At 40.8% G+C, this 23,448-nt stretch overlaps 7 protein-coding genes across 47 annotated transcripts in view; 4 read left to right on the plus strand and 3 right to left on the minus strand.

The window, feature by feature from the left end:
• Window positions 1–5,567, minus strand: part of Ryr (Ryanodine receptor) — a 41,147-nt gene extending 35,580 nt beyond the window's left edge. For all 26 annotated transcript variants that reach the window (XM_077425837.1, XM_077425830.1, XM_077425820.1 and 23 more), the window contains exons 1-2: window positions 5,006–5,567; window positions 2,071–2,473 (exon numbers count right to left, since the gene is read on the minus strand). In XM_077425837.1, the coding sequence (XP_077281963.1) occupies window positions 2,071–2,124 (54 nt within the window). In that variant the 5' untranslated portion in view covers window positions 2,125–2,473; window positions 5,006–5,567. The remainder of the gene's footprint in view (window positions 1–2,070; window positions 2,474–5,005) is intronic.
• A 1,163-nt stretch (window positions 5,568–6,730) lies between these two features.
• Emc6 (ER membrane protein complex subunit 6) lies at window positions 6,731–8,019 on the plus strand. Its single transcript, XM_077425849.1, has 5 exons — window positions 6,731–6,892; window positions 7,208–7,368; window positions 7,430–7,522; window positions 7,614–7,633; window positions 7,838–8,019. The coding sequence occupies exons 1-5, from the start codon at window positions 6,853–6,855 to the stop codon at window positions 7,866–7,868; spliced, it is 345 nt and encodes a 114-aa protein (XP_077281975.1). The 5' UTR covers window positions 6,731–6,852; the 3' UTR covers window positions 7,869–8,019.
• A 471-nt stretch (window positions 8,020–8,490) lies between these two features.
• On the minus strand, window positions 8,491–13,111 carry Eaat-2 (excitatory amino acid transporter 2). The gene is made up of 9 exons (XM_077425844.1): window positions 11,858–13,111; window positions 11,696–11,789; window positions 11,249–11,447; window positions 10,828–11,041; window positions 10,471–10,752; window positions 9,997–10,230; window positions 9,543–9,737; window positions 9,254–9,388; window positions 8,491–9,174 (listed from the first exon to the last, which is right to left on the minus strand). Exons 1-9 carry the CDS (start codon window positions 11,938–11,940, stop codon window positions 8,970–8,972), a joined length of 1,641 nt encoding a protein of 546 aa, XP_077281970.1. The 5' UTR covers window positions 11,941–13,111; the 3' UTR covers window positions 8,491–8,969.
• Window positions 13,112–14,980: 1,869 nt separating this feature from the next.
• Window positions 14,981–17,854, plus strand: LOC143908297 (U7 snRNA-associated Sm-like protein LSm10). The gene is made up of 3 exons (XM_077425911.1): window positions 14,981–15,201; window positions 15,452–15,569; window positions 17,653–17,854. The coding sequence occupies exons 1-3, from the start codon at window positions 15,062–15,064 to the stop codon at window positions 17,827–17,829; spliced, it is 435 nt and encodes a 144-aa protein (XP_077282037.1). The 5' UTR covers window positions 14,981–15,061; the 3' UTR covers window positions 17,830–17,854.
• Nt5a (5' nucleotidase A) lies at window positions 15,576–17,580 on the plus strand. 5 transcript variants are annotated; one of them, XM_077425906.1, is made up of 2 exons: window positions 15,576–15,988; window positions 16,066–17,580. In XM_077425906.1, exons 1-2 carry the CDS (start codon window positions 15,954–15,956, stop codon window positions 17,384–17,386), a joined length of 1,356 nt encoding a protein of 451 aa, XP_077282032.1. In that variant the 5' UTR covers window positions 15,576–15,953; the 3' UTR covers window positions 17,387–17,580. The 5 variants fall into 5 exon arrangements, with proteins under 5 accessions (XP_077282032.1, XP_077282033.1, XP_077282034.1 ...); XM_077425907.1 differs by having other exon boundaries at window positions 16,069–17,580; XM_077425908.1 differs by having other exon boundaries at window positions 15,576–15,951; window positions 16,035–17,580.
• Window positions 17,601–21,259, minus strand: Acat2 (Acetyl-CoA acetyltransferase 2). Of its 2 annotated transcripts, none has more exons than XM_077425909.1 (8): window positions 20,597–21,259; window positions 19,847–19,968; window positions 19,602–19,714; window positions 19,280–19,479; window positions 18,985–19,214; window positions 18,730–18,918; window positions 18,489–18,651; window positions 17,601–18,421 (listed from the first exon to the last, which is right to left on the minus strand). In XM_077425909.1, exons 1-8 carry the CDS (start codon window positions 20,781–20,783, stop codon window positions 18,303–18,305), a joined length of 1,323 nt encoding a protein of 440 aa, XP_077282035.1. In that variant the 5' UTR covers window positions 20,784–21,259; the 3' UTR covers window positions 17,601–18,302. The 2 variants fall into 2 exon arrangements, with proteins under 2 accessions (XP_077282035.1, XP_077282036.1); XM_077425910.1 differs by lacking the exon at window positions 20,597–21,259 and adding an exon at window positions 20,433–20,590.
• A 401-nt stretch (window positions 21,260–21,660) lies between these two features.
• LOC143908294 (uncharacterized) overlaps window positions 21,661–23,448 on the plus strand; it is a 155,743-nt gene continuing 153,955 nt past the window's right edge. For 8 of the 11 annotated variants that reach the window (XM_077425860.1, XM_077425865.1, XM_077425875.1 and 5 more), the window contains exon 1: window positions 21,754–21,814. In XM_077425860.1, coding sequence (XP_077281986.1) covers window positions 21,769–21,814 — 46 coding nt within the window. In that variant the 5' untranslated portion in view covers window positions 21,754–21,768. Of the gene's footprint in view, window positions 21,815–23,448 lie in introns of all 11 variants that reach the window. The other 3 variants (XM_077425870.1, XM_077425878.1, XM_077425883.1) reach the window with 1 other exon arrangement.

The raw sequence follows: 23,448 nt of genomic DNA on the forward strand, positions 1-23,448 counted from the left end.
ATTTCGTCAGTAGCACAAAAGAGAGATATTACACGACAAATATGGAGAACTAGACAATAAGCTATGTTTGATAAAACATAAAACTTCTACTAACAAGCTTGTTGAAATTTAAATTTACATTTTATTAAACAAATTTAAATTTTTATTTCATGTCTAAGCCGTAACACGAAATATTGTCAGTAACATATTCTTATATGTATACCTTACCAAAGGTTATTATGCGTACCAATACATAATTTGTATATTTTAGAATTAATTTTTAAGTATCAAGTTTTTTGGATAGAAATTAAAGAAAATAGCGGAACGGTTGTAACAAACACAAAGACGAAATAGAATACAATTCTGTACAATTTGTGAGCAATTTTGTGTGACGAATTGAATATTTTTGAAACCATGTATTTTGTGATTAGTTTTTAATTTTTATACAAATATATATTTATTTAAAAAATTGAAACTTAAGTGCAATCGCTAGTTGAGTATTAAAAATAAAGCATGATGAGAGATTAATTATGGAAAAAGAATACTTGCATTTGCGACTGACTGGAATATTCCAAATGTCTACATGTAAATTATTCGTAGCAAAATTATTATTTTATTACTCGACTAACTGGCAACAATATAAAGTAAAGGCAATGTAAAGTTGTTGCCAGTTAGTCGAGTAATAAAATAATATTTTTGGTTTTAATCACTGGCGAAGGAAGTTATTTTTTTTTTAATTATTCGTGGTATAATTAACCACAGGTATCGGACAAATAAATTAATATGAACAGAGCATAAATTAAATGTCATGACGCAATGATGAAAGCACAAGGTTGTAATCAACGCGACCAACGTCTGAGCTCTCTAGGTCGAACGAGGTCAAGGTTGTGCTGCACTCTTAAGCGCTTCCACGTTTCTAAAATCACCTATACAGTTTTTTTCTATATAGTCATGAGTTTCCATACAAGAAATTGCATACGAGCGTTTGTAAATCAGAAATGCTCAGGCAGCTTTTAGGTAATTTAGGTTATTCTTAAATTCACTTAAAGTTGAACACGCTGTATCAATACAAGTTACTAAATTATTTATTACAAATTCGTGAATTTAATCGATTTTTAATTTAAAAAAATGCATCGTAATTCAATTTGATTTGAAAATATAACGTGTTATGTAGTCTTAACTAAGATTTCTAGAATTACATATTCCTCACATTATTATTACATATGGCGCGTCTGATCGATATTTTCAATGAGGAGCATAACAGAAATCATAACCGCGGAGCTATGTACCGTAACGTTATCACTGTACTGCATCAATGCAATATGCGTAATGCGCCGGCTCGCCTCGTGCAAATGCGAGTCTGCCCACCGCCCAGCTCACCTCCTGCGATGTGGTGCGAACAAAGTTCCACTAACTGCCATCGGCATTCATTCATTTTCACACGTACACATCGCCGCATCATTGAACGTGAATCACCTCCCCTGTTCACACTTGCGCTTTCAGCGGGCACACTTGCTGGCGTATATATTACACACTCGGCTCATTTTAAATTTATCGATAACCATTACATCTTTTTCATATCACATGCATCTTTCACGTGAACCTTGCGGAGTTCATCAATGAAACTGTGTAATCTACGTCTGGTTTATCGCGGATAGATTCGTTGAAGCAAAAAGACCATCGACCCGTCGGTATCTATTAGCGATTTAAATAGTTTTATTTTGTTAAATAGTAGATTTAAATATAGCTTTATTTCGTTAAATATAGAGATTGGTCGAGAAAAGAAAATAATTTGTAAGTAAGTTGTTAATGAAAAATGCGATAATCTCTTCTCACGCAAACTCGAACGATTTCTCCGCCCTTGATAATAATCTTGACATTTCTGGACCATTAATCACGAGAGATTCTTATTAGCATTGTTTTCCTGAGTTATTATCCTTCGCATGCCAGAAGATAGCAATCTTATATCGTCGCACTGACATTACGCGAGCTTCCTGATCACAATCTCTCCGACACCCCTTTAAACTTCGAAGCCAATGGCTTCATCTATCACGCGATCTCACAGGTCCCACATAGCGAAGTACGACTTACCGTACGGAGGAATGATACGTCGTCCTGCTCGGAACCACCCTCGCTGTCGGCCATCCCTTCGGCGCGCTTTCACGCGACGAGCCTCCTCCGTCTGCGTCGCCCCTGCGCGCTCGTGCGTGCGTACGCGTACGCAGGTGTGCGTGCGTATCTCGCGTGTCACTTCGTGTCCGAGGCACCCTTGTCGATGCTCGAAACGGACGCGGTGGTCATGCACGGTTCTGCGTGGACGGCATGCTCTCCCTGTCACGCTACACACGGACCCCTGGCCTCTTCCGTCTCGTCGAGAGAATCGACGTCGACGACGCGCTGAACCGTCGTAGGGCACCGACGATCACCCACTGCTGATCGGATGGCACCCAGACCGCTCGCCGACGGCGACGTCTCTCGCGCAAGCGCCCGATACCTTCAATCAAATTCCGCATGCTCGAGATTCCGTTAATGCGAAAAATCCCACGGCTGGGTTTACGCGGCTTTCGCGTTACGCAGCCATCCGTCTCACCGCGAAATATCGTTGGACAGTTTTTCCTTCCTTCCTTTTCGAATAAATCTCAATAACGCGATGAGGGTAGTTTTCAAGAATGAAAACGCGCAATCGTGTTGCGGTAACTTAAAGCAGAATGGAATAGTCTTCTATATGAATGGCTTTCTTTTTTGACAATTTAAGTCTTAGAATTTTATATATTTTATTTTTAATTAAGAAGAAAATCTGGAGTCTTTATGTTATTTGGATTCATCAAATCTTCGGAAATGGAGTAGTGTTGTGTACACGTGTCGTAAACAGCCTCGATTATTAATGCTCTCATACGCGTTATTAAAATTCCAAGTAGCACATGACGAGACGGGTGTGTTTCAGCGATTTTGCAGACGTGTAAAAATAGTTTCGAGCAAACACATCTCTTCACTGATGAACGCAAAGGCGAGGGTTCATGAATGAGTCATGTGTGAGTGCTCCGTCAGATTATGTTACAGAATTAGAAAGTATCTCTCGGATTACGAGAGAATAATTGATTCAGTCCGCTTATGTTACGTACAAAGCAGTTGGTAATCGTCGATACTCCAGTTCCGATTTGCATATTAGGGCCAGAAGTACCAGTTATTGATTGACAAACGATATTATTATACATTACACTGAATGCGAGCGATGAAGGAAATACAAGATGTTAACTATAACATTAAGCTATAAGCACTTAAACAGTTTTTAGCCTTTACACAAGTAGTAGGTATAGCACTTCGTTAAATATATGACATTTTAATAAGTACATGTATATATATGACATAACAATCGTTCGCTGTAATTTGAGAATGTTACAAGCCAGATATTATCAAACGATTTATTTGACGCAACAGTTTTTGCGTCAAATTAAATTCTGCTATTTTGATTTAACATAATACATTCACTGGTAAGGCAGCTTAAAATTAGTTCTTAATAATTGTCGTAATTTATGCACAAATTTCTTATGCCTTTCTTTGATTTTCATTACGATAAATAGATCACACGCAATACAGCACGTAGAAAATAATTTTATGATAAATAATAACGTTTTTAAAAGTATGAAAAATCAATATCTGCTATGTATCAGAATGCTTTGCTAAGTTTCATTTATTTTCGAATTTATAATCGAAATCGTTGAAAGTGATGTAAATGACGTCCAAAGATATTGGATGCATTTCGCAATATATTTTAATATATTGTTTATATAAAAAGTTTATATTTCAATTTGAAGTAAAAGTTTTATACTCTCTTTCTCTAACATGGCAAAAAAACTACAGTTTTAGCAGCGACGATGCAATGCATCGACACAGAATTACGCCTGGTTGATTTTACCTTCTCTGAGAGGCTATTTCCAGCAACGCGGCAGAAATAGATACATCCGCGATGGCTTACCGAAATATCTCCATACGCTTAGCGAAGCTCGTCTCCCCGTTGTCGCATTTAATGTGTTAATCAGTTAATCGAAGGTTAAGGATGGTTCTCGAGTAGCACGTGTGAATGTCTATCTTTAGAAAAACTCGCAAATATTCAGTTATAGTAATAAGAATCGCGTTAACTGTGGGTATAATCTACGTCCTACGATGCTCGCGACAAAATAATCGCTTCGGAATGAATGAAATAAAAATTTCATAGAAATCAATGAAATCTCTACCTATATGTCTGACATACGTTCTATAAATATTTCTTGTATCTTTATCGTTCGCGATATTGAACGTTTTATATCGGAAATGACGATTTACTGTTGCTTTCAAATATTATTTCGTAATGATACACAGTATGTGAGATTTAATTAAAAAGATTCTTGAGTCAATTTAAAATTAACAGATTCCAACGATTCCAACTGAGAAATGTCCTTTAAATAATTTTATAATGTCTTTCTGCCGTTTCTGGCGAAGCTATTCTAGAAAGCAGCATTGTATATAAGAATATAAAACGGAGTTTTTAATTTTAAGATTGTCTGCTAAATTTAAAATCGCACGAAAATGTGAAGTATAAAACGCAAAACACATCAAACTTTTTTCAGGTAATTAAGCATCCATTTAACCAAGCCTGTCTCTGAAATTAAATTAATGATTATGTAGCATGCGTTAAAGCTACACGTAAGATCGCTATCGTGAGATGCATGATATTTTTTGGATAATATTCCTAATTTATCGTACAGAAGTCACATTTATAAAACATTTCTAGGAAACTACTCCGGAGAATTTATTAATTAGTTAAGAAAGTTGGATTACCACGCAAAAAAAAAGCACCACGATTTTCGAGAAGCACGTCACATCACACACGCGCGTACACAGTCTCTCACACACACATGCACACCCTTATATGTGTAACAGGGTGCAACCGGTGGTTTCGTTCTCGAAATCCACATGCGCGTGTCCACGAATGAGAACAAATGAGAATTAATCGCGAGTCGCGACGATTCACCGAGAGAGAACTCACCTCGTCACAAATCGGCGAACTCTTAGTCTCGCGACCTCGCGTAGAAATCACGACTTCGCGAACGCAAACGCACCAGGGTCAAGGGATCGTGTTTTTTCACTCTCGGCCGGAGGGATTCTTCGGGGAACCGAGCCTCCTGCTTTCCTGACCGCGCAAGATCGAGCCCCCGCGACGGAATACCTGCCGAAGCTCGCGGAGCTGTGCCGAGCCGAGCGGAGCGACGGCTATTTTCAGCCTCGAGCCGAGCGAACCGCTCCGCGCGTTTCTTATCATCCACCTGCGGAGGAAGCTTCGGGAAATCGCAGTCGCGACGTCGAAATCATCTGAGGGTTGTCAATGATTTTTAAATTAATACGTAAAAAATTGACAATTTTTTTATGGTTTTGAAATTTTATTATTCGATATTATTCTTTGATACCTTATTTTTTTTACAAATTATTTTTTTTTTTTCCATTGTTCTTGAGTAGTTTACATATATCCGCGACAGCGATGCTAATTGTAAGATAAAGCTCTCGGTGTGACCACAAAATTCGTAGTAATAAATAGAACAATAGGAAATTAAATTATTATAACTTGAATTTTCTATATTTCGAAAGTGGTCATTATTGCACTCATTACAATTAATTTTTTGTTCCGTAAGATATTATACTCATTATTGAATTGGTTTCAATTTCTACACAATGTATATCATGTAAGAAATTATTTATATATATAAATATATACATTTAATTTATACATTTTGAAAAAATATGTTATTTTTATATAATATATATTGTGTAAGAAATTATATGCATACATTTTGTCAAAACAATTTATCAAGAACTTATTGATAATTTTATGTATCAGATTCATATATTTTTAACAAACGAACATATTGTATTGAATTAAAATTCAGAATTTAATTTGACGCAAAAGCTATTGCGTTAAATAAATCATTAGGCGATATTCGGTTTATAACATTCTCAAATTTCAGCAAACGACTATTATAATCTTGTAGGAATCTCGCTTTTGTTGCCACCGGATCCTTGCCAAGATTTTCAATGTGATACATCGATACATCATTGTCACAGGGACACGTGGCGGAATGGATTCTTCGGAAAATAAATAAAGCACAATCTACAATGTGCGTGCTCTATAAACCTTTCTTTAACGATAATTATCGAAGAGTATTAATCTGACCCAAGTTCACTACATACTTACTGTGCCATTACAATTGTTAATAATCGACTGATAGTTGATAGACGGTTGACAGGCAATTGTCTATCGTACAGCTGCAGGTTTTAACCTTAGAACAACTTATATACCTGGAAAAGGGAATTGCCTATTGAAAGATCTGTGTTCAAGTTGGGTGCGCGAGAGGGAAAGGTAAATTGATAACCTTTGCTCGCAATACGCAAGCGCAGAGATGACATCACGTCATAATATTTAATCCCATAATTTACTTTACTACTGCTAGGTTTACGCGAGCGTTACTTCTGTAATAACTTACGATACGTCCTTCGCGTAAACGGGATTTTGTAGTAACTTACGATAATTCACTCCGCGTAAACGAGTGATATATCGTAAGTTACTACAGAAGTAACGCTCGCGTAAACGTAGTAATATATTACTTACCTATCGTCTGATAATTGAGTTATATGACGATCTTTGAACTTGCCGCCATGCGTCAATTCCTCGAATGCGCAGAAGCTGACGTGTCTCGAAACTCTCGAGTGGAGCAGCTGATTTGGCTGACTGGACAGACTGGAATGACTGGATTCTGGATTAGCAGGATTGTTGGATTGTTCGTACACTCGTTCCTTTATTTTTTTCGCTGTTAGGTTAACATCCCGCTAATTAACAAAGTAATGTTGAGGAAAATAAAAACGAAGCAGGAAAAAAGCGGCGGTAAGTGAGATAATTACCTTGAAAATTAATGCAACTGCGATAAACGCGAGAAAGTCGAGAAACACCGTGGAAATCTCTTAGAGGTTATGTTTGTTATTTATTTATTTGCCGTTCAGACGCAGGAGCTCATAAATTACTGAAATCAGTCGCAGTTTATCTGATTAGTCCGCGAAGTAACATAATTAGCTCGTCACGGTCGATGAGGCTGAATTGTAGATTAATTTTCGAAGTTCCAGAGAAGTTTCGATAATTTTTTTTTTTATATTTAGTCGAATATTACTGAATAAAGCTATTAAACACGATTACGTGTTGCAGAGATCGTCGCATACAGCGAGGCGGCAGTTGCAAACAATTCCGCGGTTGTGGAATACTGTAAGATCTCAATGGCAGCTTTATCGGGCGGTACAGCTGGACTGCTAGGATTGACCGGGCTGTACGGATTCGGATTTTACGTCTTTGCGGTTTTCGGGCTGTGGGTAAGAGCGCCGTGATGATATTAGAAACTATTTTACATAATGCCACGAGCCATCTTCGTAGGCGATGCTGTTGACGAAGGCCGGCGGCCAGTGGAGGAAGTATTTCATTAGCAGGCGGCATCTCTTAACCAACGGGTTCTTTGGCGGGCTTTGCGTATCCTTTAGAATGATTCCTGAGGAATGATTATTAATTTTCAGAGGCTGGTCTATATTGTTTTCCTTAACTGTTGTAAAATCTTCTACAGACGTACGTGTTATTCTGGACGTATCCTTTTTCACAATACAATTGATACAAGTAATATGTTTTTACAAGCCTGTTCTTTTCAGCTGAACTTCTTGCTCGGTTCATCTTCTCTTTTTTTCTCTCCAACATGAAAACTGAACTGTGCAAGAAGTTCAGCTGAAAAGAACAGGCCTTATATATTGCGCGATACTAGAATGCGGTACATTTCTTAATGATTGCGATTAGATTTTTATATGGGATGGTTCACGTCTATTGAGAAGGGAAAGGACGGATGGCTCGCGGCAATTGTGACATCACGCAGTTATTTAAATATATATAAAGCTACATAATTACTATAATAAGCCAGTCATTGTATTTATATTATTTAAGCCTTTCGGATACTGAGACCAAATAAACGATGAAGCGTTCACGTGATGTTGTACAAATATGTCGATATGTATATAGAATGCACTTTTCACACATCGCGATATTTATTATCCAATATTTGAACGTAAAAGTAGAAAGACAAAATATATAAGCAATGCAATAGAGATATATAGGAGCCATATTGTCTTTATTGGATGTATGATATATATATATATATATATATATATATATATATATATATATATATATATAGACATAAAATATATATATTTGCATAATAAATTATTAATTACTGAATTACAATTATTTGATGAAGATTACTCTGGTAACCATATACAAATGTATACTTATACATGCAACGACTGTGAACACATTCGTGCAAATAGTTCACCATTTTAATCACCGTTATCAACAGCTATTATTTTAATCAATAATTAATATTATCCTTAATCATTGAAATAAAACGCTTAAATTTATTCATGATATAACATTTCTTCTTTATATGTCGTCGATCGCTGAACATCTTAATAATTTATTGCATTTTATATTTTTATTTTACTGTACATGATTATTTTTCTACGTACATTCTTTGATATTCTAAAGTAAAAGAATCTCTCACTCACTAGGGAAAGAAATATGAAGTCGATACACAATTTCCACTAGTTTGTACTCAACATGCTCATTTTCTACTTCAGTGTTTTTAATGTTTTTATCCACTCGCTATTGGCTAACGTTGTCTACAAAAATGGAAATTGATTCATATCATTAAATAAAATCCAAGTCATACCTACGGCATCCTTAATAATGATATGTATAGCTTATTTTAATGGGTGTTAAATTTAACTCACGGGAATAACTCGATTTCGGCAGTGAAAGTCAATTGCATTACACAAATATATACTTAACACAAGGACAAGTATTGGTTCTTGCGAACTGACGGATAAAATTCCTGGCGAAACAGCGCCACTTTGCTGAAATCTGCGGGAAGACCTCAGATTTTCGTTTCGGAGGTTTGCTCGTGTGCTTTTGTTTCTTCTCGACAGATCTCGGTGACGATCTCGAAAGGCCTTCCGGTTTCCAAAGTCTCCACTTTCCTTTCCTCGTCCATCTTATCCAGCTCCGCTTTGCTTAAGTGATAGACTATTCCAGCCCCATAGCCATCGCCCAGAACGTTGATCGAGGTTCTGATCCGATCCCTTAAAACAGAGCGATTAAGTTTACTCTTGACTCTATAATTTTATCGAGGCACTGTAATAGTAGGCATGTAAAACTTACAACATCCAGTCGATAGCGAATAACAGAGAAACGTCGTCCGTAGGGAGACCCAAGGCAGTTAGCACCAACAGCATGGTGACCAAGGCTGCGCTGGGGATGCTTGCGGCTCCAACGCTCGCCAAAGTAGCCGTAAGACTATAAAAAGAGCAAATCTTGAGGCAAAACATTTTTTTAACGATGATCAGATACATCATGATCCTTTTTTCTTCAATTGTATATAGCTTAAAGTGAAATAACTAGCAATTTCAAGAAGAAACGAAATCGTACTCCATTCATGAAATGCGTATACCTGACGGTAATGACTTCAACGAATCCCAATGAGATTCCATTCATTTGTGCGATGAAGATCGCGGCCACGGCTTCGTAAAGAGCTGTGCCGTCCATATTTACGGTGGCACCGACCGCCACAACAAAGCGCGTCACTCGCGTATCGATCTTGTTGTTTTCTTCGAGACAACGGAAAGTTATAGGCAAGGTAGCCGCACTATAAACCCATGTATCGATTATGTCATTGTCATTCATTTAAGAAGTTATAGCCATGCCAGAAAATGGAATTTTATGCACAATTGATTTCATGAATATAAATCCGTGTGAGGCCATTTTTCAATTAACTTTGAGATAATCTCTGGATTAACTAATCATTGAACGAACTTTAAAATGATGATCGCAAAGAGTTTAAATTAATTTTAAAAATGTTTCTATACACGTGTATAAATATGCGTGCTGAGCAAATCAATGATTACCTCGAAGCGGTTCCCAGGGCCGTCACCCAGGCTTGCATCATGCCTCTAAAGAACACCGCTGGATTCTTTCGGGTTATAAACCAGTAGATCAACGGCAGCGTGATGATCGCGTGGATCATCAAGCCTAATACAACTGTCACCATGTACAGACCTAACATCTCGGCGGTTGCCGCTAGATTTGTGATCGACATGATTTTTCCAGCTATCAGACACATAATTCCAAACGGAGAATACCTACAGCGATTACCAATTTCATTGTCATAAAAAGAGAAAAGGGGATTTTATTTCCTTTATATATATAAGCTTCAATATATCTCAATTAATTAAAATATTCAATTAATATTTGAAGTTTTATTGATTTATATATTCCAGAAACTTGCATGAAAATAAAATTGAATAATGTGTGTAATATCAATTGTTCCTCGAACTTGTACGCGATGCTAAGGTGAATTATTTAGTCGTATTGTTTCGTACCAGATGACGACGATCGTGACGAGTTTCATGATAATATCGTTCAACACCACGAAGAAGTCCACCATCAGTTTGCCGCGTGGTCCCAACTGGCCCGCGAGCACGCCAAAGATGATGCAAAACACGATCATGCCCATCACGTTCGTGCCGTCCTTATAAACCAAGGTCGGCTCCAATATGTACTCGCTTTGATTCGCGCTGCCGATCACGAACACTTTCTTCTTCACGTAAGAAGTCTGAACCTGCTGGAAGCACGCTTGCACCAGATTCTCCGGCAGCATGTTTCTGGGAATGAAAGAGAGATTTCGGACGCGTATATTGTGGCCGTCGTGGTGCTACACAGAGGCTGCTTTTCCGTACCGAATTATATCGAGGATCGCGTCTACGGTCGAGACTTTCGTCTCCTCGGCCTTCACCACCGCCGCGACCGTACTTTTGATCTGTGGATTACCCGGATGGATCATCAGCACCATCGCGATGCCCACTATAGCGGCGAGAATGGTCGTTATCGAGTAGTACGTTAACGCTCTGATTCCTATCCTTCCTGATCTTTGAACGTCCAGCTGTGCCATTCCTGAAATAAGCAAGTGATCGCTCGTACCTCGCCAGAAGAGGAAAGACAGAGGCGAGTCGGAAAGTCTCAAGCGTATATATAATATCCCTATTGCAATACGAAATTCAATTTTTCGTTTTTATTAATATTTACGTAATTGAATTTTGTTTTCTTCTTCTTTTCATTCATTGTCCGCTCGAGATCCAATTGTCGTTGAATTATAATTACCGGAAATTAACGACGAGATGATGAGTGGCAGGATAAACATCTTCAGCATCCGCATAAGAAGCTCTCCCGGAAAGCTGGCGAGGGTTATAAATTGCGGCGTGGGATTGGCCAATCGACCCAGAAACCCGAGACCCAGACCCATCAAAACTCCAGCGATGGTCAGTGCCAGAAGCATGTTACTTCCCATCCATTCTATCACCTACATTCCCCATAACGCGCAATGAAATCTTAATAGACTCCTAAACGCACGCTGCGTGACATTTTTCTCCCGTAGAAAATAACGAATTTAATTTTAATCACAATGCACCCTCCTTCGTTCTTTCATCGCTTATTTTGTCGCGAAGATAATTAAAGAATCAAATTAAGAGTACCGAATACTGAGGGTCGACGCACTTAAAATTTTATCAACGCTTACGTAAATTCGATCCTTTAAAAAAGTTTACTGACCATCTGTAACCTGTCGAGCGCCGTCACTTTGTGCTGCGCTTTGGCCTCGATCTCTTCCTCGGACGTCATCTTCTCGATCTCCTCCACGCACGACCTGGAATATATACTCCAGGTGAGAAGCAGCTCGGAATTTTTTCAGTAAAAGCATAAGAAATCTTTTACGTGTGGCCGCCGCCCTCCTTGGCCTCGGTCGTGGCTCCCCGGAGAACCGCAACCGCGCCGGAAATACGTTGCCCCAAAGACATCCTTTTAAACCTTCGAAGATACGTCGCTTCAAGATTTCAGGTGAGACGTAGCACGAGGAATGTCGGGATAGGCCTCGCGAGTCTTCATCCCGCGGCCTTCATAACTGATGCGCTGTGCCTCGTTTAACGATCATCTTGATTTTATTCAGACACTCTGACGATGACGCGTCTACAATTTTTCTGGATTACCAGGTGTAGAGGAAACGTGTATATTATCCCCGTACGATATTTCTCGCACAAGTTTGTCTGTGTGGGGGAATTATTAAGAAATAAAATTATTTTTCTTTAATGCAACTAGATTATCTAAAATTTTACAACGTTAAGAACTAAAGAATCCTATTTTTAGCTTCGCTTCAGAGAGCGAAGTTAAAACGCTTCCACTGATGTCGTAGAAAAATAAGGTGCGTATATGTGAAAATCCGCGATTATCTCTCCCTGGATTATCACGATAATCCTTCGCTTCGCTTTCTTCTCTTGGGGTTCTCTAGAATCCAGAAAATCAAACTCGGCGGGCGAACACCTCTTCTCGCGAACGATTATCGAGGCACGTGCAAAGCGTTTGGTAGCGCATCTCGCGACACACGACGATCCTTTCGCGCGAACCACCGGGAACCATCAGGACGGGCTGCACAAGCGCACGCACGGTGAGCTGAACGCTGGCCCCGACGATGACGGGGGGGATTGGGGGATGAGACGACACGGAGACGGAGTAAGGCCCCGAAGGAGGTCACAACCACCGGTCTATTACGTTCAGGATCATTGCACCGCGCCGGTTGCGGGCAGGAGTGACATCCGCAGAGCTTCCGACGATGCTTTTTCGCGCGCGCGATCGACTTGCCGAGAAGATCGGATAGATCTGCCGCCGCGCGCCGTGCCCGCGCCGCCGCCGGTGGGCTAGGTATATCGCGCCGCGGCGTTGGGATCTGCCTGCAATCAGGCCGATAATGTGCCCCATCCAGGAAGTTGATTAGTGCGCGCGTCGGGGGAGGACCCGGGGAGACGAAAGGCACGCACCGAAAGGGGAGAGAGGGGCGCGTGAGGCAGATGAACGGAGATGTGTCGCGAGGAGAAAGAGAGACCGGTAGATCACAGGAAGGAGGCACTCATCACGGCGGGTCGCACGGCACCGAATAATAAACGCCGAAGGGAGCAAAAATGCCGCTCCTGCTCGATGAGTTTCGCAGAAACCGCCGACTCGAGAGATCGACGCTGCATCATATGCTTATTGATGAACGGCAAGGCACGTTGAACTGGTGGAAGGTAGAGGAAATCGAATGAGAGCGGGATAGGAGGGAAGAGACTTCAGCGGTGATGTTGGAGCAGCGACATCGCGAAGAGTGCTGAATCGTTATCTCATAACGCGTAAGAGCCCGCATCAAATCCGAAACGTGTGACGTAAGGCCAGGGTACGAACATTGATAGACAAAAGATGAATATAATTATATTGATCTATATAATAACAATAAGACTTTGGATGATCCTACTATGTGGGATATGCTCATTTATAAGAAAAATGTTTCGTATTGTTAATACAGGTTTTCGTGTTGCATTTTGAAAAGTTACAAAAAATACGTATTAAGAATAATTATATAAAATTTTCTTTAAATAGATATTGAATTGGATCGTTATCAAAATTATACGTATATTAAATTATTAATTTACCGATTTAAATCAAGCAATTTTTAGCTCTTTTTGTTTACAAATGTATTTTTTTTTTACTGTCTAAACAAGATTATTGAAATTACGTACGTCTATAAAATTCAAATGAGACATCTTAAAGACATCTTAAAACAATTTCTTAAAAGCGTTACAAATTGGGACATTAGATATTTTAAAAACATCTTACAAATGTCTTTGTTTTTTTCGATATTTTCATAAAACGTCTTAAAAATTTTGAGACGACTTAGATGACTTACAATTAGACACCATTCTCTGGAATCATTTTATTTATTGTGAAACGTATGTTATGATCAATTATATTCTACTCGCGGCTTTCGCAAGAAGATTTCAATCGAAATCATATCGGTTTCCAATGTTTCGCGAACGGTGATAATAAGAGGTAACAGTTACACGGAAATATTTGCGCGTGATTGTTTTAGATGCATGTAGGATACGACCATTTACAAGACCCCTTTGTATATCCGTTGGGAAGTAACCTAATTCCTCTAGCAATGACGGCTATATAAGTGACTATATATAGACATCGGGTTCACGGTGGTAGTATAATACGAGGACAAATCGAATCTCCCCACGATAACGCGTTTAACATCCCGTAACTTCTGAACGAAAGAGCGAGATGAGCCATTCGCGATGGAATTAATTAATGCGTTCGAGAAAATTGAGTTACAATTGTCGTCGCTCGTGTATTCCATTTGCATAAATTCAAACTTTGTTTCCTATCTCTGCCTCGTGCACTTCGTATTGCACTTTCGTATGTGTGTGATGAACGTTTCTTTTTCAAGATCCATATCTTGAAGCAAATTGATTGAAGTTATTATAATACGAAGTCGCGTTTTCACAATTATTACATTTTGATTTACTAGATACAGGAGCTAAATGTTTAATAATAATTATGCAGAGTAGAATTCATTTGATTGGTTGCTCGACTCTAATCTAAGCGAGATAAAAATATGAATGATGCTGTGAAATTTATGTGTATGAAGGTGAATTTAACAATTTTCAGATAAAGAAAATATAATTTTATTAAATATAATTCAGATAAAATAAATATAATTTTATTCAGAATACAAAAAACGTTTCGCAGTAAAAATGATCGAGTCGTTTACCACGATTATGTTACATATAACAATGCAACTACGATGAAAGGGATGACAAAGTTAATCAAAAATCAATTAAACCGAATGAAGGGTGCTAAATAATTTTATAACAATACCCTAAACGCGCTACAGTATACGTTCTTATACGAACGCAAAACGCTCGTTCTTAATTAACGCGCGCTTCTGCGCACGATTCACGATGCTCACGTAGTCCGTCACGTGATCCGTCACGTGATCCCAGTTCGCTCCGCCCACCGCGCGCCGGCGGCGACGAAAGTTTCGTGCGTACTGCGTACTACTGCGTGCTGCGTGTCACTCGCTCCGGTTTCACGCTCGCCTCCGCGATGTCCGAGGACTCGAAACGCGAGAAACACTTCTTTTACAACACCCTGGCGATCGTGCTGAAGGCCGTGGAGAGTCACCGAACGACGGTGGACCTGCGGAACGAGGCGACGATCGTCGGCGTCGTCGATCATGCCGACGCGTAAGTAAAAACTGAAGCGCAAACGGGTGAACGTTCTCTTCGCGGTGCGACGTGCGATCGTTCGAGCGATCGTCGTTGTATTTGAAAATCTGCGTCCCGTCGACGGTGGTGCGCGACATTTACGGGCGAAACGGGCATAAAAAAATCGACCGGACCCCTGTGTCCCTCTTTTCTCGAAAATATTCGCGATCCCCCGACGACTCGTCGCACACCACTCTGAACATGCCGTGTTCTCGCTCTCGTTTTGCAGATACATGAACATCGTGATGCGGGACTGCGTGTTCACGGATCCACGCGGCGACTCCTTCAAATTCGACATGTTCTTCGTGCAGGCGAGGAACATCCGCTGCGTCCACATCCCGTTGAACGTGAGTGCACCTCTCATTCGGAGCGTACAGCGATTTGGTTCCCTCCGTTTTGACCTTCGGAGTGGTGGTAAAGCGCGCGGCCGCGAGCAACCGTCCGTTTAGGGTTATGTCGCCGCCTCGTGACTAAAAAAAAAACCGGCTCTCGCTCGCTCGAGGTGTTTAGGACATTTTAGGGGTCAGGGCATCTGGGGCTTAGGTGGTTTTTTTATGTCGGAGTTGCACGGTCTGGCCCTGAAACGTTCTTGCGTCCATTGTCGACTCGCTGTATAGTCTATATTTACGCAAAGCTGCCGGGGTTACTCGACACACGCGATGCCAACACCTGCCCGTCGCGCTTGGAAATGATCAGAGACCTGGGTCTTTACCGTCACACCGTCAGATTGTATGTACGCAGGCACTACTACTCCGTACATAAACGGGTAACTGATAAAGCAGAAGTACCTTCCGGTACGACCGTATGTACAGTTTTTAACAGATACGATTCCACGGCGTCTAGTAGACTCGCCAAGAACGACATGGACGTGTTCAGATTCACGGACTACGACTGCGTCGGCTTCGACCTGGACAACACTCTGCTGCGTTACAACGTCACGAATCTAGTCCGCATGGAGTACGAGATGCTGGCTAGATTCTTGGTGGACAGACGGGGATACGGCGCGAAGCATCTGCTGAAACTACCGCTGACAGACGACGATCTGGACTTTATGCAGAAGGGATTGTTGCTGGACATGGAGAGGGGAAACGTGCTCAGGCTGAGCCCGGACGGTGTTATCCGCAGAGCGTGCCACGGCTCGCGTCTGTTAAACGTGGACCAAATAAGGGAGATATATCCGGAGCAAAGATGGGAGGCCACGGATGTTTTCTGTCGCGACGTACTGGCAGCCTGGAACGGTGCTCTGTCCGAGAAATTGAGGAGCACGCTGGATTACTTCGACATAGTGGCGGGTCTGGCGTTTGCACGGGCTGTAGACACTCTCGACGAGGAACGCGGATCACCCTTGGACAGATATAATATCTGGCCCGACATACTGGCCGGACTGTTTTACATGTTCTCTAGAGAGCATTTCCAATCGAACAAAGGGATCTTTGGCCATGTTAAAAGAGACCCGGAGAAATATTTGCGTAAATGCAGCTCAGACACGATCTCCTGGTTGAGAGAAGTAAAGAAAAAATCCGCGACCTTTCTCATTACCGGATCGAATGCGGACTTTGCGAGTTTCACCGCGAGTTACGCTCTCGGGGAGGACTGGCGATCTCTCTTCGATATTGTAGTGTGTTACGCGAGGAAACCGGGGTTTTTTATTAACAATCGGCCGTTCTTCGACGTCGTAAATAATAACGAAACCGATATCGCGAGCCGAGATTTAAAACGAGGCGAAATGTACAGTCAGGGAAACTGGAATGATCTGTTAGAATTTCTCGCTCGTATAACGGGGAAAATTAATCAGCGATGTTTGTACGTCGGCGATAATCTCGTACAAGATATTTATGTACCAAATGCATTTGCACGTTGCGATACGCTGGCCGTAATCGAGGAACAAATGTCAGAAGGGATGCTCTATCACTCTTTGACACACCCGGACGAGAAGATTTTGAATTCGAAACTTTGGGGGTCTTACTTTTGTCTGAAAGATTCGACGATCAATGTAGACTCTTTATGGGGGCATATAATAAAGAAACACGCGAAGCTGTGCATACCGGATATCAGTTTGGTAACACAGAGACCGTTAGGGGAACCTATCCTTTGTTTTGATAAAGATGGACAGTCATATCGCGGATATTATCCTGCTGTACCACTCAGTTTGTCAGCCATGTAATATAGGAATGCGAATGACAATATTAGAATTTATTGTGTTTACATCGTTTGTAACGAAGAGAAAATCTTACAAGTATTTTAAAAATTGTAGGTGTGACTTTTTAGCTTGTAACTTTTGAATATAAATGTGCTTGTATACATATTTAAAGACATTGAAATTTGCTTAACGTTATTGCTGAAAAACTATCAGTTTCTCTAATAAAATAGAGAAACTCATTTTTATACTTGCCCGTTTTATCATCTAATTTAGGCATGTTATAATTTAAGATACGGATTATCCCAGCTATCAAGGAACAATTAAAACGACTAAGCCGACCTTCGAGGGAAATGACGAGTACAAAAACAACTTACAGAACAAAACGTGCCCAACAGAGACAACAGGAAGGCCTTGCGGCTGTAGAACAGATTTTAGAGAGTAAGAATATAACAAAAACCGAAACGTAAATAAATGAGACTTGTAAAGATCTAATTTGTTTTGTGATTTTAAATTATCCGTCTTACACGAAATCGAATAATATTTAAAATATTATTTGTATAATTTTTATTTTATTATGTACGTCCCAAGATTATCTTTCTTTTTTAATGTTTTATACTTGACAGTTCAACATTATTATATTTCATAATACAATTCACATTTCAGTATCTTTACTTAAAACTCTGTTATGTGAAATACACACATCATAAAAATATTTAAATTATTTCTAAAAAGGGATTGAATAATCAAATACTTGTTGTACGACACAACTAAAATGAATGGACATTGTACAGAACATAGTAATAAATGTCCCTTTATTCAATGTATAACGTAAAAGAAAGGCCATTTTTAGCGAGAAACGTTTTAATAAAAATATAATAAATTTTATATAAGATATATATATATATATATAATATATATATAAATAAGAGGAAGACATTCGTTATGTTCTTTCAATAGCAATGGCAATGCCCATTCCCCCTCCTATACACAAAGATGCGACACCCTTTTTCTTTCCCGTTCTCTCTAAAGTGTGTAACAGAGTGACCAGTATTCTTGTTCCTAAAAAACACAAAATTTTATCATAAAATGAGAATTCTTTAGAGAAAGTCCAAGCATCGATACATACCTGACATGCCAACAGGATGACCTAAGGCAATAGCACCGCCATTTACATTAACTTTCTCGGGATCTAATCCGAGTTCTTGAACACACACTATTGCTTGAGCGGCAAAGGCCTCATTTAGTTCATAGATATCCACTTCCTCTTTAGTCCAGTTCGCTTTTTTTAACTGAAATAAACGTGTATTTTCAATCGTAAGACTTAACATCATATTAAAATTGAAATAATTAAAAACAAATATACTAACGACTTTTTTAACAGCTTCGATAGGTCCAATGCCCATAATTTTAGAGTCAACTCCAACATGTGCGAATGCAACAATACTGGCTAATGGTGAGATTCCTTTACTTTCTGCAGTTTCTTGGGACATGAGAACTACAGCAGCCGCACCATCGTTTACACCGGACGCATTACCAGCAGTAACTGTGCCGTTGTTCTAAATACAAATGCGTTATATTCTTTTCATCTAATTTACATATGGAGATGTATAATATTTACCTACCGGTTTAAACGCCGGTTTTAATTTTGCAAGTTTCTCCGTGGTCGTTCCGAATTTCGGGAATTCATCTTTAGACACAACAACCGATTCCTTTTTGCCTGCAATGGTAACTGGAACTATTTCCTTGTCGAAATATCCAGCGCCGATAGCAACCTCTGCCTTCTGCTGAGATTTGCTCGCGTAATAATCCTGCGCCTCTCTGCTTATCGCATACTTCTCAACAAGATTCTCAGCTGCCAATGATAATAAAAATGTTAAATTTGAATTTTTACAGTGCAAAAACTATGTCCAGTTTTACCTGTGATCGCCATGTGAATATCATGGAAGGCATCTGTTAAACAATCGTCCAACAGTGTATCTATTAAATTGCAACTTCCAAATTTCACACCAGTCCTGAGATAAGTGGCATGCGGCGCTCTACTCATATTTTCCTGACCACCAGCTACAACTATTTCGCTGTCCCCTGTCTTTATAGCAAGGTAACCAGTCATTACAGACCTGTAAGACATGTACGTAACACGTTATATCGACCATTCGAGATCATCTTATTTGCAAATGTGCAATTGCGTATGCACAACGTACATTGGAAATAAATCACGCACGGACCAGAATAGACGTACCTTAGACCGGAGCCACACAACATGTTCTCTAGGTGAGCAGGTACATGAATAGGTATGTCAGCGCGTATCGCTGCTTGTCTGGCAGGATTTTGGCCTTCGGTTGTGGTAAGTACCTGAAAAACGACCAATCAATAAGAATGTATGTTCCACACGTATATAAATCTGATTGGATTTTGAAATATATATATATATATATATATATATATATCATTTGGTTCATTTATTTCTTCCAGAATTATAAATACCTGTCCCATAATGACTTCGGAAACATCTGATCCTTTCAGTCCAGCTCTTATCAGACTCTCCTTAATAACGACACTTCCCAGCTCCGATGCTTTCAATGAAGATAAGGCTCCGCAGTACGACCCTATATTTACAGAATAGTAGATATATAATTTGTTATAAATAATAAATATAAAACAAGTTTTCTATTTACGGCATTTATTATAGAAATAATTATTCTGTAGGAATAATTTAAATATAAGATGTATTCGTTTGTTCAGTGCACAATTCAATTTTTATTATTAATGCATTGTTTTACAAGATATATTTTTTATTCAACACAATTGTGACAGTTTTTCACATACTCGTATTTCTGTGCTGTTCGTAAAAAAATATATATAACCTGAATGAACGCCCGGACGAAGGCTCGCTGAATTTTTATCGCTTACGAGGAAATTGTGCGCAAAATACCTTCGAAATTTACCTCACTGACTCATTCGAATTCAAATTTCGCATTTGTTTAGACCTCGATAATTTAAACATTGCATTGCAACATTGCTACGCGGGATTTTATCAGCCAGCGTCACGTATCGTTCCTCGTTTCATTACCTATGGGTGTCCTAACGGCGGACACTATCACCACGGTGCGATCACTCATTTTGCGAGCCGCGTACAAGCGCAAACCGAACTTGAAGAAAAACACACGAAGACTGCCGCGTCTGGATTGCCTAACGGAATTATATTAGCTCGCGGACGACCGACGTGTACCGTACCAGGAGCGGCTGCATGTGAAAGTGTGTCATGCCGAACGTGTATGTATGTACTTGCGCGGAAGAAAAGCGGAGGATTGAAGGAGGGGAACTTGGCATCCGTTTCCGAGCCTATTTCGTAATTTCCTATTAATTTTTTTTTTTTTTTTTTCCCGGAATTTCGTGGATCGCATATTCGGCTGTGACGCATATTTTATACGCCTGAACGTCAAACATTGCTAAAATTGCGATAACCGAGTGGGGAAAAACGTACATACGTGATACGAAGGATGGGAAGAATGTACGACGCAAAGCGATATTGTTTGGGAAATTTAACGTTGGCTACATTTGGAACGTGGAGAAATGATAACGTGGCGAAGAACGTAATGACGCAACTGCATAAATTTCATCACTTCATACAGCAAGTTAATTTTGTACGATATTCATGTTATAAACGCAGATTAACATAATGAATTAAAATAAATTAAAATATAGCTGATTATCATTATTTTTATACATTTAATCATTTTTAAAGGTATGCATTTCGGTTTTTAAAGAATTTTATCTTAAACTCTGGAGAAATAATTTCTTCCTAAAAACTGAAATATAAACACATTTGTCGTGATCATTTGATTTGTTCATTTCTCAGCCGTAAAATTGACGTTTTCCGCGAAATGCAGTCCTGTGTTACCAAACGTACAAACCGAATACCAACAACGGTTTATTATTACAAAGAATTATACCGCAGTAAGTAGGTGGGTCAAAGATTAGGAATGAGAGGCTGACAAAGGAGCTAAGGCAGCACTGGCAGCGCGGTCAGATCGCGATTGAAACACAATATTCGCGCATTAAGGAAAGTGAGAAAGAAACTAATTTTAATTCAGGATTATCATTGAGAGACGGGGAAAAAACTCGGACAATAAGACAACGCATATAGGAACGGCGATAAATGTTGTCGACCGACGTTCGGACTCTTTCGACGTCAACGACGCACGTGCCGGCCGGAACGACAGGCAAACATGACGTCAACAACACGGTCCACGGTCCTTCGCGAGCCGACTGACAGATGCCTCCGCGTGCGCGCGGCAGGTGGCGCTGGCGCGGCGCGTCCCGGAGCGCCGCGACGGACGACGGACGGCGACGGCGCGTTTGTTTTTACCCAGCGTGCATTGTGGGACAGTGTGACTGGTGCTAAGATGGCCGACAACAGGGAGGAGATTTCGGAGCTCGTCGAGAAACGAGGTATTTGTCGGCGCCCTCGCGCCCCTTGCTCGCCGCGATCGCGCTCGCGCCGCGTACGCTTCGGGACCGGGACGGCGCGTCGCGGCTCCGCGCGACGCGTCGCCGTCGCCGCGACACGTCATCGGTGCGCGAGTGCGCGCACGACGTCGGGCCGCGCGCGTGCCGCGCCGCGCCGCGCCGCGCCGTGCCGTGCCGTGCGCCAGGCCGAGAACCGTCCGCTGGACGATCGCGGGCACGCCGAGCGCCGATCTCGCGGGTGACTCGGATTTCCGGGACGTCGCCGCGACCCCCGCGGCTCCTCGGCGACGGCTGTCATCGTCGCCGTCAACATTCATCACCGTCCTCCAGGCCGCTCGCGTCCAGGCCTCCGCGCGCGCCCGAAGAGTTTGACAGCGCGCGGTGTCTCGCGCGGCTGGCCGCGACCGAACGGGGACGGCTTTTCGCGTAAATAAGGCGATAGTAATTCCGCGGTCGCCAGGCCGATTAGTCATTAAGGTCACGCGTCGACGGCCTTGCAGCTTGCGTCGTCGCGACGACGTCCCGTCCCGTCCCGTACCGTCCCTGGCCAGCCCGCTTGAGATAAACCGTTATCTGTCTCCGTTCTCCGTCTGCCTTCCCTCCTTCCTTCGCGATCTGTGGCTTTCTTTTTTTTCCCGGTTCTCGGCCGCGCGGCGCGTTATCGTGCCCGCGAATTCCGCGACGATTCGTCCTCGCGAATTGAACGCCGGCTGAATTCGCCTTTGTACACCTATACGCGGATACTGCTGCTTGTCCTCGAGGGTGCTGTCGCGCGCGCAGTCCGCAGATCGGCACGTCAACGGCGGCGCGACGCTGCAACGTGCTCTCCGTCGGCCGTTCGCTTCATCGTCGGATTCGTCGGCGTGCGCTATTATTACGCTCCGTGCCGTTTTAACACGTCGAATGCCTCGCCGACGTGGAGCATCTTTTGCGAGAGAAATAAACAGTGTGTACACGCGCCAGATAACCGCGTGCCTTTTCACGAATACACCTGTTACCTCGCCTGTCTGGCGATGACTCATTACTCATTTGACTCCCCGAACACCGTAGATTCTTTTGTCGAGAAGTGTCAAGGAGTGTCGAGATCTCAAGCGTATCCATATTCTCCACTCTTTTTTATTGATAAAAGCGCGCTTTTATTTCTCTAAAATGCTCTAGTATATGTAACGTGAACCAAAGCATCTCAGAAATAAAAGCTTTTATCGATAAAAGACAGTTGAGAATATGGGCCATAGTAAGTATTCAACGTGTTGATTAGGAACATTTGTAGAAATCTGAACAGCTACGAGGTTGATAAGTTTAGAATTTTAATTTGAATTTACATTAATTATTCTTGCCGATTAGTCTCGTATTTTAGTATTTATCCTATAAGAAATCCTATTTTTAATAATATATATATTAAAACTATTGATATTTTATATACATATAGTTGCATATCTTGATTATTATCCGACTGCTCCAATATTTAAGATACTATCCAGGTCATAATGATTCAATTAAACGTTAATTGTAAAGATGTTTAATGTGTTGTATATTGAGGAATGATGACATGTCGCCTCCAAATAAATTTTTATAAAGGAGAACTTGTGGTAGACATCGTTGAAATAATTTTAACG

This window comes from Temnothorax americanus, unplaced genomic scaffold, assembly GCF_048541705.1.
Source record: "Temnothorax americanus isolate GAGA-0224 unplaced genomic scaffold, ASM4854170v1 Scaffold91, whole genome shotgun sequence".
In the NCBI taxonomy this organism is placed as follows: domain Eukaryota; kingdom Metazoa; phylum Arthropoda; class Insecta; order Hymenoptera; family Formicidae; genus Temnothorax; species Temnothorax americanus.

What these genes read in the sequence shown, in the direction of transcription:
- Emc6 (XM_077425849.1), top strand. Translation starts at nt 6,853, where the DNA reads ATGTTGAGGAAAATAAAAACGAAGCAGGAAAAAAGCGGCG. An exon ending in GAAGCAGGAAAAAAGCGGCG is followed by an intron (nt 6,893 to 7,207) that starts GTAAGTGAGATA and finishes TACGTGTTGCAG; the next exon opens with AGATCGTCGCATACAGCGAG. An exon ending in GGTTCTTTGGCGGGCTTTGC is followed by an intron (nt 7,523 to 7,613) that starts GTATCCTTTAGA and finishes AATCTTCTACAG; the next exon opens with ACGTACGTGTTATTCTGGAC.
- Eaat-2 (XM_077425844.1), bottom strand. Translation starts at nt 11,940, where the DNA reads ATGTCTTTGGGGCAACGTATTTCCGGCGCGGTTGCGGTTCTCCGGGGA. An exon ending in GTCACGATCGTCGTCATCTG is followed by an intron (nt 10,231 to 10,470) that starts GTACGAAACAAT and finishes TAATCGCTGTAG; the next exon opens with GTATTCTCCGTTTGGAATTA. An exon ending in GTTGAAGTCATTACCGTCAG is followed by an intron (nt 9,389 to 9,542) that starts GTATACGCATTT and finishes CTCTTTTTATAG; the next exon opens with TCTTACGGCTACTTTGGCGA.
- LOC143908297 (XM_077425911.1), top strand. Translation starts at nt 15,062, where the DNA reads ATGTCCGAGGACTCGAAACGCGAGAAACACTTCTTTTACAACACCCTG. An exon ending in GTCGTCGATCATGCCGACGC is followed by an intron (nt 15,202 to 15,451) that starts GTAAGTAAAAAC and finishes CTCGTTTTGCAG; the next exon opens with ATACATGAACATCGTGATGC. An exon ending in GCGTCCACATCCCGTTGAAC is followed by an intron (nt 15,570 to 17,652) that starts GTGAGTGCACCT and finishes TTATAATTTAAG; the next exon opens with ATACGGATTATCCCAGCTAT.
- Nt5a (XM_077425904.1), top strand. Translation starts at nt 15,911, where the DNA reads ATGATCAGAGACCTGGGTCTTTACCGTCACACCGTCAGATT. An exon ending in TACCGTCACACCGTCAGATT is followed by an intron (nt 15,952 to 16,065) that starts GTATGTACGCAG and finishes CACGGCGTCTAG; the next exon opens with TAGACTCGCCAAGAACGACA.
- Acat2 (XM_077425909.1), bottom strand. Translation starts at nt 20,783, where the DNA reads ATGCGTCACAGCCGAATATGCGATCCACGAAATTCCGGGAAAAAAAAA. An exon ending in CCGAAGTCATTATGGGACAG is followed by an intron (nt 19,715 to 19,846) that starts GTATTTATAATT and finishes GTCGTTTTTCAG; the next exon opens with GTACTTACCACAACCGAAGG. An exon ending in TAAAACCGGCGTTTAAACCG is followed by an intron (nt 18,919 to 18,984) that starts GTAGGTAAATAT and finishes ATTTGTATTTAG; the next exon opens with AACAACGGCACAGTTACTGC.